The 13,968-nt window shown below is 53.5% G+C and overlaps 1 protein-coding gene across 1 annotated transcript in view; it reads left to right on the top strand.

Annotated features, from left to right (window-relative positions):
• The window catches only part of LOC147357593 (nectin-1), a 72,461-nt gene that overhangs the window by 52,821 nt on the left and 5,672 nt on the right, over positions 1–13,968 (top strand). The window contains exons 2-5 of the mRNA XM_086338294.1: positions 1,319–1,669; positions 2,188–2,490; positions 2,965–3,082; positions 4,661–4,812. Coding sequence (XP_086194420.1) covers positions 1,319–1,669; positions 2,188–2,490; positions 2,965–3,082; positions 4,661–4,812 — 924 coding nt within the window. The remainder of the gene's footprint in view (positions 1–1,318; positions 1,670–2,187; positions 2,491–2,964; positions 3,083–4,660; positions 4,813–13,968) is intronic.

The raw sequence follows: 13,968 nt of genomic DNA, 5'->3' as shown, positions 1-13,968 counted from the left end.
TCTTACTGCCAAGGGCCCCAATTTGATCTCACACGTCTCACTGTGTGGCCCCCCTCCCCCCCAAAATTAGATGTGTAGTTTCTATAGCTCTGTGCTCCTTGGAGGCTGGGACTGAATCCCTCATTGATGTGACTCCAGTGCTGATAGCAGATTCAAAAAGTGGCACAAAAACGGGAGGAGGGGGGAAGGAAACTCAGAAACATGGCATATTCCGTGGAACGGTCCGGTCGGATGTGGTTGGAAAGCCTCATGTACAGAGGGATGTGGACAGAATGGCAGGGCCCAGATGATGAGGACGCCAAATGCCAAGTTATGACAGCCAGACGTGACTGAGAAGGCGAACGTGAGCCAGAGAGGCTGAGCCTCATGCAGTGCCTGCCTCTCTCAGCCCGGTTGGGTAGGGGGGCCAAGCCAGTGCACTCCAGGGCCCAGGCACACAGCCCTTTGGGGGGAGAAGACAGTGGGGGTGGCCTTACTGATGGGGCCCCTGGGGCTCCCCTAGTGCTTCCTGCCTCCTGACATGTACTCATCCATCGTAGCATTTGGTTCTCTTAGCAATCTGTGAGCTAGAGAGGACTGGATTATCCACCCCGTTTATCAGACGAGGGAGCTGAGGCCCAGAAAGGTGAAGAAGCTGGTGGCTCCTCAGCTGGTCCTCTGCCCAAAAAGCAGCACATTCAACCCTCATCAAAAATAAGGGTGCAGAGGGATATTTACTGCCATGGAGCAACATTGATAATATATCACTCAGTGAAAATACAGCTTAAGGAATAGTATGTACAGTATGACTCTGATTTTGTTTAAAAAAAAACATGGTTACCAAGATATATGGAGAAGAATGTAAAAGAGGTTGTGCGTGCATGCTAAGTCACTTTAGTCGTGTCTGACTCTGCAGCACTATGGACTATAGCCCACCAGGCTTCTCTGTCTATGGGATTCTCCAGGCAAGCATACTGGAGTGTGTTGCCATTATCTTCTCCAGGGGATCTTCCCAACCCAGGATCTAACCCGCATCTCTTCTGTGTCCTGCACTGACCAGCGGGTTCTTTCACCACTAGCGCCGCCTGAAAAGCCCGAACAAGAGGTTACTTCCCGTCAGGTGATCAGTGATACGTCCGAGTGGTGAAATCATCGGTTGTCATTTTCTTCTCAGGATTTTTCAATATCCCCCACAGTTCTTCTAAAAACAGATAATTATTATTTTTATAGTCAGAATTTGTAAAATAATGACTGCTGGAAAATAAAAGACCAGCACACAGGGAGTCAGGGTAGGGGCTCTGGCTGACCCTGACCACCCTCTGCCCTCTCTCTCGACCAGGCGCCCAGGCCCAGATGGTCCAGGTGAACGATTCCATGTACGGTTTCATCGGGACGGACGTGGTGCTTCACTGCAGCTTCGCCAACCCGCTGCCGGGCGTGAAGATCACCCAGGTCACATGGCAGAAAGCCACCAATGGCTCCAAGCAGAACGTGGCCATCTACAACCCAGCCATGGGTGTCTCGGTGCTGGCCCCATACCGCGAGCGTGTGGAGTTCCTGCGGCCCTCCTTCACAGATGGTACCATCCGCCTCTCCCGCCTGGAGCTGGAGGATGAGGGTGTCTACATCTGCGAGTTTGCCACCTTCCCTGCGGGCAACCGAGAGAGCCAGCTCAATCTCACTGTGATGGGTAAGCTGACCTGACCGTGCCTCTCTGCTTGGGCACGTCCTGGGGGCTGGGCCATCTTCAGTGGATGCAGAGGTTCTCCTTGGGTTGGCATGCTCCCAAGCTCTGGACGTGGTACTTTCAGTCCCTTCTCGCCACGCTGTCCCCATTCACTAGGGATGGGGGCTGGCCTTAGCTGTGGGCAGAGTTGAGGATCAGTATTCAGGTTGAAGCCCCACTGTGGGGCACTTTCCGGGTGGCCAGGAAGCAGGAAGACACCATGCTAGGAGAGCATGCCAAGACTCCAGGAAGACTTGTGCTTGACAAAAGCTCATACAAAGAACAGAGCAGGAAGGCCATGGGTGAGACCCAAGGAGGTCCCTGTGAGAAGTGCTGGGAGGGGCCTTGGTGAAGCACAGCTGAGAGGCAAGCATGCCCAGGGTGACCTTGAAGCAAGGCCTGGCAGGCGCCTGCCCTCCCAGCCTGTGCGTCCTTGATAAGGCAGCAGAGCCAGACCCACGGCGCTCTCTTGTTCCCGGCAGCCAAACCCACCAACTGGATAGAGGGCACCCATGCAGTGCTTCGAGCCAGGAAGGGGCAGGATGAAAAGGTCCTGGTGGCCACCTGCACGTCAGCCAATGGGAAGCCTCCTAGTGTGGTGTCCTGGGAAACGCGGCTGAAGGGCGAGGCGGAGTACCAGGAGATCCGGAACCCCAACGGCACGGTGACCGTCATCAGCCGCTACCGCCTGGTGCCCAGCCGAGAAGCCCACCGGCAGTCCCTGGCCTGCATAGTCAACTACCACATGGACCGCTTCTGGGAAAGCCTCACCCTCAACGTGCAGTGTGAGTGCGGCAGGGCGTTGGGGGCGGGGCCTCCGGGCGGGGGCGGAGCGCGTACTGTTCCCTCCCACCACCCACCCACCCCCGCCCCTCCCCCACCAGCCCTCCCTGCTTTTCTTCCTACCTCCTGCCGCTCTCCCCGCCCCTTCTTCCCTCACCGGTTTATGCCTCCTTCCTCTTTCCTCTTTTCCTTCCACCTCCTTTTCTGGGGGCACTTTGTCTTCCCGTCCTCTCTTGCCCTGTCTTCTCGCTTTGCCCGTCCTCTCCCCGCTGCCTTGTTCCCCTGCTGCTTCTACTCTGAGGGTCTGTGACCTCCCAACCCCTGTCACTCTTCCCCCGTCTTCTGGCTTTTTCCTTGTCTTTTCCCCTTCTGAGGCTCATCACCCTCTGAGGCTCCCCACCCCCCCACCTCCAGGACCGCCCCAAGTCCTGTTCTCCTGACCTCACCCTTTACAAACATCACCCCTTGTCTCACAGACGAGCCCGAGGTGACCATCGAGGGGTTTGATGGCAACTGGTACCTGCAGCGGATGGATGTGAAGCTCACGTGCAAAGCCGATGCCAACCCCCCAGCCACTGAGTACCACTGGACCACGTAAGTGCTGCGGGGCTGGCTGGTCGCCTTGCAAGGAACCTTGCTGCACCCACTCCACCTCCAGAAACCTTGGGCAGGGAGGAAATGAAGGTCTAGATTCAGGTTTCTCCGTGAAAAGGAGAGAGGCCGTGAGAGACACACACACACACACATACACCCTCCCATGTTTGACTGCATCAGGGTCAGCAGGACATACCATTCTGCCAGGGGTCTTCCCTCGTGATCTGCCTCCTTTCTGCTCCCTAATCAAGAACGTTGTCATTCTCCTTTGGTGATTCAGTCTGAGTCACTCCCATCCCAGCCCCCAGTATTTATTTTTATCGAGGTATCCCCAGGGAGGCTGGCTTTCTGGAGCATCTCAGATCTCTCTTTGTTCCTTTTCCTTTTCTCCAGCACCCCCAGATTCTCAGGGAGAGGCAGCAGTCAGCCCAGAATGCCTGTGTTCATGGAGTGCTTGCCCCAAGGCCAATCCCATTCTTGGCTTTGTGGTTTTGGGGCTTAAACCTTTCAGGGTTTAGTCTCCCCCTCCAGCCAGCTGTGACAGCCCGAGCCAAGGTTCTTCCCAGAGAACAGCTGGATGGAACACACAGAAGGAGAAGGGCATGGGGAAGCCAAGAAGTAGGTTGGCTTGAGTGGCCAGAGGATGGCTGCCCAGACTGTGTCTGCGTTCTTTTTCCAGGAAGTACAGGGCACTGGCACACCCTAGCTGTTTGTTACCATCCACTTCCTGGGACCAGGAGTGGCCCTGAAGGTGTGAGTGGGCAGGGCCTCCCTGCCAGTTTCAGTTCTGGGTCCAAAAGTTTTGTGGCACTGAGGATCAAGAGGAAGGAAAAGGGTCTTCTGGGTACAGGAAACTTCTGGAACTCTCTCGGCATAAAAAAGACTTGTGACATGCCCAGCAAGGAAAGGAGATGGTGAAATGGAACACAGTTCCTAAACACGGGTCACGTCTCATTACCCGAGTAGCCTGTTAAAATTCTAGGCCAGGACCCCAGCCTTAGTAGATTTGAGGTTGTTGTTTAGTCGCTAAGTCATGTCCAACTCCCCACAACTCCATGAACTGTAGCCCACCAGGTTCCTCTGTCCATGGGATTTCCTAGGCAAAAGTACTGGAGTGGGTTGCCATTTCCTAACCCAGATTCGGAGTTAGGACTTTAAATTACTAACCCACTGCCTAGGAAACCAAGAACTAACTACCAAGAACCAGTGTAGTAAAAAGAGCACTGTGCTCAGAGTCCAAAGATCTGGTGAGATCCCCAGTTGTCACTTTCTAGTTATGCTTCCTTGGCCTTGAACCTTGTTTCTCTTACATAGTATCTCTTGGATGCTGTGGGGCCAGTATCTACCTGTGCCATCTACATTTCAGTGCTGTGATGAGCAAATTTGAGACACCGAATAATGTAAAACTGCTACATGCAAGAGATTATTGTTGCTTTTATTGTTTTTACTCCTTCCAAGACAGATGCTGCTTATTAACGCAGCCAAAGGGCTGAGGTCTTGGAGTCAGGTGGGTGACACAGGGGTAGCTTCGTGGGGCTGGAGAATCATAACCCTCTGCCTGTCTCCCAACCCCTGCAGGCTGAATGGCTCCCTCCCCAAGGGCGTGGAGGCCCAGAACAGAACTCTCTTCTTCAGGGGACCCATCAACTACAGCCTGGCAGGAACCTATGTCTGTGAGGCCACCAACCCCATCGGCACCCGCTCAGCCCAGGTGGAGGTCAATATCACAGGTAGGAAGTTGCATTCTTCCCTGCCTCTCCCCACCCACTGCTTCCTCTGCTGCCAGTGTCCCCTTCCTTACGGCTGGGTCACAGGAGGAAGTTTGCTTCTCTTGTTCCTACTTCTCTGCTTCTCCTTTGAGCTCTGGCCGTTGGCCTCACTTTACTTTTCTCTTTCCTCTATGAAGGCTGTGTGTGAAACAGGGTGACCCCGCTCAGCCAGAATGGGCAGGACAGAGTCTTCAGGAGGGAGGGAGGAAGTGCTGTTTACAGCAGTGCTGGGGGTGGTGGGGGCTGGTAGAGCCTTCTCCTGGATCTGTGACAACACACCTGTGATGCTGGCTTGGTGGGGTGGGCTGGAGGGAGGACCTTATCTCCTCTGAGTTCTGCTCCTGCAGTTCAGAAAATCGTCATGGACTGGAGGGTGGGGCTTACCTCAAGCAGGGATACAGAGGGGAAGGCCAGGAGGGAGCCCAAAGTCATGGTGGGCTGTGTGTGCTGTGAGTGGATTGCTGTTTTCCCTGCATTTTTCTCTGTCAGGGCAGATGGGAGGGAGATTCAGCCTCCTGACCTCTTAGGGCAAAGAGAACACATGGGTTGGGATGTTCTGGGGGAGATATCACATGAGACGTGAAAAGAGTGTGGGCTTCAGTGTCAGACAGCTGCACACAAGCCCTCATCTGTAAAATGGGCATAATATGACGCGCCTGGAAGACTTGTTGTCAGAATTTATATATGTAGGCCAAGCACCTAGCACAGACCAGTCTGTCAATAAATGGCCCACGTTCTATGGTTATTATCTTGACTCTGTCATTATCGTTATTAATGGAAGAATCAAAACAAGCTGATAGAGGGGTAAATTGCCATCACAACTTTCCAACCAGGGTGTCTTTAACCTGTACCTGAGCTAGCTTCAGGGTGAGAAAGTGACCGGAAGAAACTCTTAGGATGGGAAGTGACCTGTGAGGGTGTCATGCTGCTACAGAGCTGGACAGGAAGTGACCTCATGGAGACCTGAGCGAGGCTCAGGGATACAGGAAGTTGTGTGGTGGTTACTGGGCTCCAGGAGCAGAGCTTGGGCAAGTCCTGAGGATTCATTGGCTCTGAACCTGTTTCTCAGAAGTGGGAGACCTCATCTAGGGGTACATACAAGGCTCAGCTGATGATTGAACATCCCAAAGCTGTCCAGGGGCTGTACCTACCTGTCTTCGGGGCTGTTCTGTCACCTCTCTAGCCAGGGGTCAGGGGAGGGTGGAGTCACTTGTCACTTGCTTTTTTCTTCAACTCCCTGCCTTTGGCTCTCGGACTGGTTAAGGTGGTAGAAGTGTCAGAGGGACACAGAATTTTTAAGGGCATGAGCCCGCTGTGTCCTCCTTTGCCTGGCAAAGTAATAAACCTATTCTTTTCGACTTTACCCCCTCCCCCAAAAAAGAGGTATCAGAGGTGGAGCCTGGGGAAAGCTGAGACAATCTAGGATTTGGGGGGTTCCCATAAGTTGGCAAGGATGGAAAGGCCAGAGTAACACACTTCTTACCCCCTGGAGAAAGTCTGAGCAAAGGAAAGCTCAGGAAGAGCCTCCTGGGGGCATGAGCTCTGGCCCTGGGGCCATGTGGCACAGAAGGGAGAACACTGGTCGTAAGGGAACATGCTCCCCTGGGGGGAGGCAGGTCGTGTGAGGGACAGCACAGACATGGCCTGACTGTGTTTGCATGCGGGCTCTTCCCGGGTCTGTGTGCCCTTCACCTTGTAGAGCCTCAGCTTCATATGGAGATCAGCATATTTATCTCAGTCTTCTCCTACTCATGCCAAGTCCACTTTCCACATCCCAGCACACAGCGTGGGTGCCCTGCATGGGGATAGCTTCCCCCAGCAGAGGACCACTGACACAGTCACTGCATCCCCCTCAAGCAGGCAGGCTTTCTGGGGAAACTGCTGACTGGGAAATCAGGGGCAGAGGCCAAGAAACCCCAGAGCAATGACATCCCATTGATCCTATTCCCCAGCATGAGCGGACTGACCAGAGGCCTCAGGGCCAAATGGTGTGCCCTACCCCAGAGGCACGGCCAGGACAAGAAAGTCAGGGCCTCCCTTCTCCCAAAGTCCAGGGAGATGCAGGACCACCGTGAAGGCAGGGCTGCTCATCAGAGTCATCAGATCCAGGAGCAAGGGGGAAGGAAAGAGGGCAACTTCCCAGATCCAGGCTGGGAACAGAGAGGAAGGAAGGGAAACCAGCGTGAAGGGGAACCATCTCCTAGGGCATGATCGCACCAGTGGCGCCCTCCGTGGGGTCTGTGGTCAGGCCGAGGTGGTCTTTAGGGAAAAAATGGACGGGGCGGGGGGTCACACAGGGCTCTAGCTGGAAGAGGCGCACAGCGTGTCCTCTCCTACTCCCTGAGTGCAGAGCAGGATGGGGGCGGCCACCAAAGATTCACACATCGGGGGTGAGAAGGGCCTTGTATAAGGGGACTCTGTTGTTGATAGCCCAGTTAAGCAGGAGCCAGGGAGGTGTGATGCTCGCAGAATCATTAATGGGCCCAGGAGCTGTGTAGCTAGCCGTCCCCGAGGGAAGGTCTCTCAGCCCCTCAGGAAGACTCAACCAGGCAGCCTGAGCCTTTTCAGAGCTGTTTGTTCTCATACTCAAGGGCAATATCCACGCAGCCGCAAACCCCACCCGCCTTCATCCCTGTCGACTGGTCTCTGCGGGGAACACAGCCTTGCCCTGTGCTCCAAGCCCTGCTGATCTGGAGGGAATGCATGAACTAGATGGATAAGTGGAAATTTAATTTTTCATTCTGGCCATCCGTCCAGGTAATAGTTCTGCCCTGGGCTCATCTGGAGAGGGAGAGACGAAGAGCAGGGCGGGGAAAGACGTGCAGTAGAGTGTGTGCCGGAGACGCGTGTGTGCAGGGTCGCCACATCGCCTGTACAGACCCACTTTTTCCCTGACTTCTTGGGGGAGTCCCGGATCCTGGGAAAGGTTGTCTCTGAGTCGTTCCTCCAAGGATGAGTGGTGGGCGGTGATGGGGAAAGTAGGGGTTCCCCGGCAGGGGGAGCATGTGGAAAGACAATGGCTGAGCAAGTAGGCAGAAACAGAGGAGCGGGGCTTCCTCTCTCTTGGCCACAGGGAGCCTCTGAAGGGTGCTCAGCAGAGAAGCAGCGAGATGAGGAGGGTGACTAAGACCGAGCGCCTGGGGGGCTGTGTGGATGGCACTTGGAAACTAGTTAGGGGTTGTGTGCACAATGAGGGTTTTTCTAGAGGGAAACCACAGGCCAGGCTGTGGCCGTGCAGCTGAGAGCAGAGGAGACAGACCCACCAGAGTTTGCAGGTATGCTTCATGGGGTCCTCAGGGAAGCCCATTTCCCAAGAGCAATTTCATGGGTCTGGCCCCATAGCCATAAAACAAAGCTGTGAGTTCTCCTTCCTCCACCCTCTAGGGGCAATGCTGGGGGCAGAAAAGGAGCCCAGGGTATGGCCTTGACCAAACTAAAGAGGCCAAAGGAGGCGACGTCAGTCCTGTCCATGGAACAGGGGTGCCCTGAGAAGAGTGTCCAGAGCCCTCCCAGGAGCCGGCAGGGAAGCCCCTGGAGTGCAGGGGTCCCCAATTTCCAATTCCGGTGCAGAGCTCGCTCAGCCATCAGGGTGGGGAGAGGGGGTGAGGCAACAGGGTCTGTACCTTAGGCTGGGAGTCCTTCCGACCAAGGGTTGTGGGGCTTGGAGGTCCCTCTGCAGGAGAGAGCTGTGTGAGCCTGTGAGTAGGCGTGTGCCTTTGAGCGTGTAAACGTGCACGGGCAAGCAGGAGAGCGCTGTCTGAGTGCTGAGAGTGCAGAGGGCTGAGGACCTTCGTACCCTGCTCCGGGCCACGCATGGCAGCCCGTTGGGGAGCCTGTAGGGTGGGCAGCTGCGTCCGCACCCCTGGGAGGATTCAGTTCTCCTCCAGCGCTGCTGCTCTGCGCGGTGCACAGCTGCTGCAGCTGCAGAAGGGCTTCCCAGAGCTTGACCTCAGGCCTCCCCACCCCCGCCCCCGGGCCTGCAGCGCTGCGTGCTGGGAGGTGTAGTTCTCGCAGCCTCCCTGGCCCAGGCTTCTGGAGCCCGCGCTCTGCCTGCCTGCCTGCCTGACTGAAGAAGCAGCGGGCGTTGAGAAGCCCAGACATTGATCCCAAACCTCCTCTGGATCCCAGAACCAGACTGTAAACCCTAACTAACCCTCACTCCACCTCCAAGCCATCCAAGGCCCCCAGATACCAGACCACCCACCTCAGTCGGGAAACCCCTAGCCCCAAGGGAATGTGGAGTCCCCACTGCCCCGGGGTCCCAGCCAGCCTGTGATCCCAGAGGGGAGGCTGCCGACCTTCAGCAACAGGGCCCGGCTGCCCCTTTGTTAGCGGAAGTGAGGGGAGCCGGCGGGGGCCCCCACCAGGAAGCGCACAAGACCCCCACGGCCCAACTCCTCTCCCCCGCCAGCTGCGGCCTTTGAGGCTCTGCTCCTGGCACGAAGACAGGAGCTACTGGCTGAATGTGACAGCTGGAGGGGTGGAAGGGGAGGGCGCTCCATTCCACGCCAGGCAGCCACCTCTGCTTACAAATGAGTTAGGTCCTCACATCCACTCCTTCCACACCCTCACTCGGCATCTTCACATCGAAGTTTGCGAGGCTGGAAGGTCATCCTAACCAGTCCTCTGCCTCTAGGCAGGCTGACCCTCAAGTTGGCAAAATAGCCAAGGTTCCCTTTGGTCCCAAAAATCTCCAGGGAAGAATAAGCTGGCTTAGGACCTAGGGCATGCTTGCATGCATGCACTCATGCTGCTAAGTCGCCTCAGTCGTGTCTGACTTTCTGTGACTCTATGGACTGTAGCCCACCAGGCTCCTCTGTCCATGGAATTCTCTAGGCAAGGAGTAGGACTTAGGGCAGGGGGGATTATATGAAGGCTCTAGAAGGGAAAGAGGCCTACAGACTCACCTCTAAGGCATGACCTTGCCTTTGTAGTATTCACTCACCAAATGTTCTTGAACCCTGACCATGTGCCAAGCAGCCTATGTGCCTCGGGGTACGTCAGTGAGCCAAAGCCGCCGTCCCCATGGAGCTTATGGTTTAGCTTAAGGAGGACTGACAACAAATAACAGATAAAATACATTTGAAAAATTATGTGGTCATTTTGAAGGTGATATGGAAAAAAGAAAAAAACAGGGTAAGGGATTCACAGTGCTAAGGGCATGCTGTGATTTGCAATAAGCTAGTCAAGGAAGGTCTCTGTGAGAAGGTGACCTCAATGAGAAGGAGGCAGGGGAGCAAGGCTAGGACCCCTGGGGCAGGAGCCTTCCAGGGTACAGAGCTGCCAGTGCAAAGGCCCTGAGGAAGCTGGGAGCAGAGCGAGCTGGGAAGAAAGCAAGAGATGAAGGCAGAGGCACAGATCATAGAGAGTGTCTTCAGCTCTCAGAGTTCATGGCCTCTCTGTGGCTGCCATGTTGAGAATAGTCTATAGAGGAAAGGGAATTGGGGAAGCCAGTTAAGCAGCAATTGCAATAATCCAGGTGAAAGATGACAGTGGCTGGGATCAGGGTAGTAGTGATGAAGAAGGTGAGAAGAGGTCAGGTTCAAGATTTACTTTGAATTTGGATTTACAGCTAGTTTGGGACACCAGCTACTCATGAAATGGGTAATACAGTTAACCTTACCAGACCATAATGAGTAGGCCCTCCAAAATTCAATGTAGTCAAGTGAAAAGTAGGAGGGATTTGCTTTTCTTGGGTTTCTGTTTCTACAGAGAGCATAAAAGTAAATACAGTGGAACTAATGTTGTACACGACTGTAACACATTGAATTGTCAGTCCCCAATTATCATGATGCTGCCACCTCCTCCACCCCTTTCCCTGTTCCTGCAGAAGAGAATTTTAGCCTCTTGAAAACTGGCAGAAGGACCAGAGCCAATCATGGTAGATCCTAATTTGCATTTATTGCAAGTTGTTCTATCAGGCTTACTGTAATATGTTGCTGCTGCTGCCAAGTCACCTCAGTCGTGTCCAACTCTGTGCAACCCCATAGATGGCAGCCCACCAGGCCTCTCCGTCCCTGGGATTCTCCAGGCAAGAACACTGGAGTGGGTTGCCATTTCCTTCTCCAATGCATGAAAGTGAAAAGTGAAAGTGAAGTCGCTCAGTCGTGTCCGACTCTTAGCGACCCCATGGACTGCAGCCTACCAGGCTCCTCCGTCCATGGGATTTTCCAGGCAAGAGTACTGGAGTGGGGTGCCATTGCCTTTTCCGAATATGTTAGTATATGATTAACAAAATAGAATGCTGCTACTGCTACTGCTAAGTTGCTTCAGTCGTGTCCGACTCTGTGCGACCCCATAGACAGAAGCCCACCAGGCTCCCCCATCCCTGGGACTCTCCAGGCAAGAACACTGGAGTGGGTTTCCATTTCCTTCTCTAATGCATGAAAGTGAAAAGTAAAAGTGAAGTTGCTCAGTCGTGTCCGACTCTTAGCAACCCCATGGACTACAGCCTACCAAACTCCTCCATCCATGGGATTTTCCAGGCAAGAGTACTGGAGTGGGGTGCCATTGCCTTCTCTGAACAAAATAGAATGAACTATTGTTTATACAAGAATGAGAGCTACAGACCACTGGTACGTAACAATTCTGAAGAAAAAAAGAGAAGTGTGAGCTGGAGATGAAAAAGCAAAACAAGAGACAGAAGCACTAAAATAGGCAGAAGGGGATGAGGTAGGGCAATTCCTGGCAGGGGAATTAGCAAGAACAAAGATCTGCAGTAAAGAATGACCTTGGACAGCAAGTTGGCCAGACCCAAGAGGAAGTTTTGAAAACCAGACTGGCGTGGTCCAACAGGCAATGGGGACATCATTGTGAATCTTTGAGAAAGGGAGTGATAGTGTCTACACAGGGAAAATTAGCCTGGTGACTGTGGATGGAGTGACTAAAGCGGGGCAGAGACCAAATGAAGGTGGGAGATTCAGGGATCCACTGTAACAGTAAAACATGGTGTCAGGAGAGAAGCTGCTCAGTAGGAAGAGTCGACAAGATTTGATGGCAGATTTTGACCCAAGAGATGAAGAAGGAATAGTCAAAGATCAATGAAATTCCAAGCCAGAAGAGTAGACAAATGGTGGAGGAGTTGTGGTGTTGAATGGAGGGGGTTTGAGGGAAGATGGTGGACACGTTGTGGGAGGATGGGGGTGGAGAGGATTCCAAAGGAGGATGTGCTAAACAGAAGAACGTTCAAAGCATGTCCCCGAATACTTGTCCCGTGAATGCTCCTTGAGTCACAAAGGGTGGGGTTTGTGTTCCAATAGGCTAGGAAGCACTGCGTGTTCCTTACAGTTCACAGTGTGCGTGAGAAGATGGGCTCTGATGCTTTGTCTGCAGTACATTTCCCAAAGCATTTGACCCCAGTATTTTTGCCCACCCTCTGAGCCGATGGCTCGAGGTTCCATAGCCATGCCTGGGAAACGGTGGTCTGTGAGGCCTTTGGAGTTAAAGCCTCAGAGTTGCAGGCAGAGCTAGCTACCCAAGATGGTTTGGAGAGCCAGCAGGATCGAGGTAACTCATAACCCTGAGGCCAGGTCTTCCCCAAGGACAGAGAGCAGAGAGTAAGGTCCGAGGATAGAGCCCCCAGCCAGGCTTCTGGAGCAGAGAGAAAGCCCCGCAGTGCAGTCTGCACACAGAACTCTCCAAAAAGAAAGCCGAGGGTCAAGGACTCCTTGTATTTTTCGGAAGGCAAAGGAAGCAAGTCAGAAAGGAAGGGTAGGTCTCTCTACCTGATGCCTTCCTTATTCTTCTGGCCTTTCCCAGTCCTCATCATCTTTCAAGGCTTGGCCTCAGTCTTCTCTCCTCCAAAAAAGCCTTTCCAAGCACCAGGCCACAATGCTCTCTTGCTCTGCATTCCTGAAACCCCTAACCACCAGCGCTCTTGATGTCTGCATGCTGCTTTGCCTAAGAGTGTCATTTGGTTCCTCAGCTGGGTCCTGAGTTATTGGTATCCTGTGACTAGTGGAATAAATAGATGGTCAGTACGTGTTTGTTGAGTGGATGGGTGAGTCGGTGGGTGGGTGGAGCGATGATGAGGCAGGTGGCAAGAGGCAAGAGCATGCAGGTATGGGATGAGAACTGAAGAGGGAGCTGGCAGGTTGAAAGTACAGAGGCGGTCAGGTTCCTGCCAGCTGCCTCTTGGGCATTTCTTGTGGCGGCAGCTCCCACCTCACAGGGAGCAGGTGTGCAGCCCTTTTCAAGGCGGTAGACAGATGGGACCTGGTGAACCAGGAGAAGATGCTTGAGCTTCAGGGACATTGTTCTGGAAGTGGGCGGTGAGGACAAATATTCCATAAACATTTATTGGGCAGCCACTCGGTGACCCGTGGAAGGTCACGGTGACAAGTGGGAAGCTGAGTCTTCAGGGGGTGCACTTCTTTCTACCAACTCCCCCCTGCGAGAGGCCAGGAGCAGGAGCCTCTGGGTGGCTCTGAAACCATCGAGTGGCATTTCGAGGGCTCTGAAGAGCTCTGGTACCATAGGTCTCAGCGCAGCAACAAATCGGCGAGAAGCAAAATGATAGATAAGAAGTGATTGATTAGAATAGGATGCTTGTGAGGCTTATAGGCAGGTGGGCAAGGGGGTGCCACACCCCAAGAACTTACTGGGCTACAGTTTTATAATTTAAAAAAAAAAAAAAGTGGGAAGGGAGAGAAGACATCTTTGTCATTCTTAAGTAGACATCATGCTTCCATCATCAGCTCCTCCTCCAGGTTGAGCAGGGAAGTTTCCGTGTCCCTACATGGTCAAGCTAGGTTCACAAGTTGCTGTTTTTTATGTGTGCAGAGACCATGTCCTAGGGATCATTAATTTACTGAGTTCACTGGTCAGGATGTGGGTCTCCTGTCACCATTGTTTTATTGCCTGGAGGCAGGTCTTGTGCTTCTGTCGCAGGGATTTTTTGCTAAGCAAGCCTGCTTGGTTTTGTGGTTAAGCAAACTTGCTTTCTTGAGTAATCATTAGCTTACAGGGGTCTCCCACATTTTTTCTACTTACTATCCCCTCGTGGGATTAACTACTTAATCACCCACTTTGCTTTGTCTTTACGCAAACGGACCCCTTCACTTGGTCCCCATGTTTTCACTAGCCCTTCTAGCATGAGCTCCTGGACAGCCCTTCATC

Source organism: Bos grunniens, chromosome 15 (genome assembly GCF_055505025.1).
Source record: "Bos grunniens cultivar Pamir isolate PY7600 chromosome 15, Bosgru_T2T1.0, whole genome shotgun sequence".
NCBI lineage: Eukaryota > Metazoa > Chordata > Mammalia > Artiodactyla > Bovidae > Bos > Bos grunniens.
This window is presented reverse-complemented; position numbering and strand designations above follow the sequence as displayed.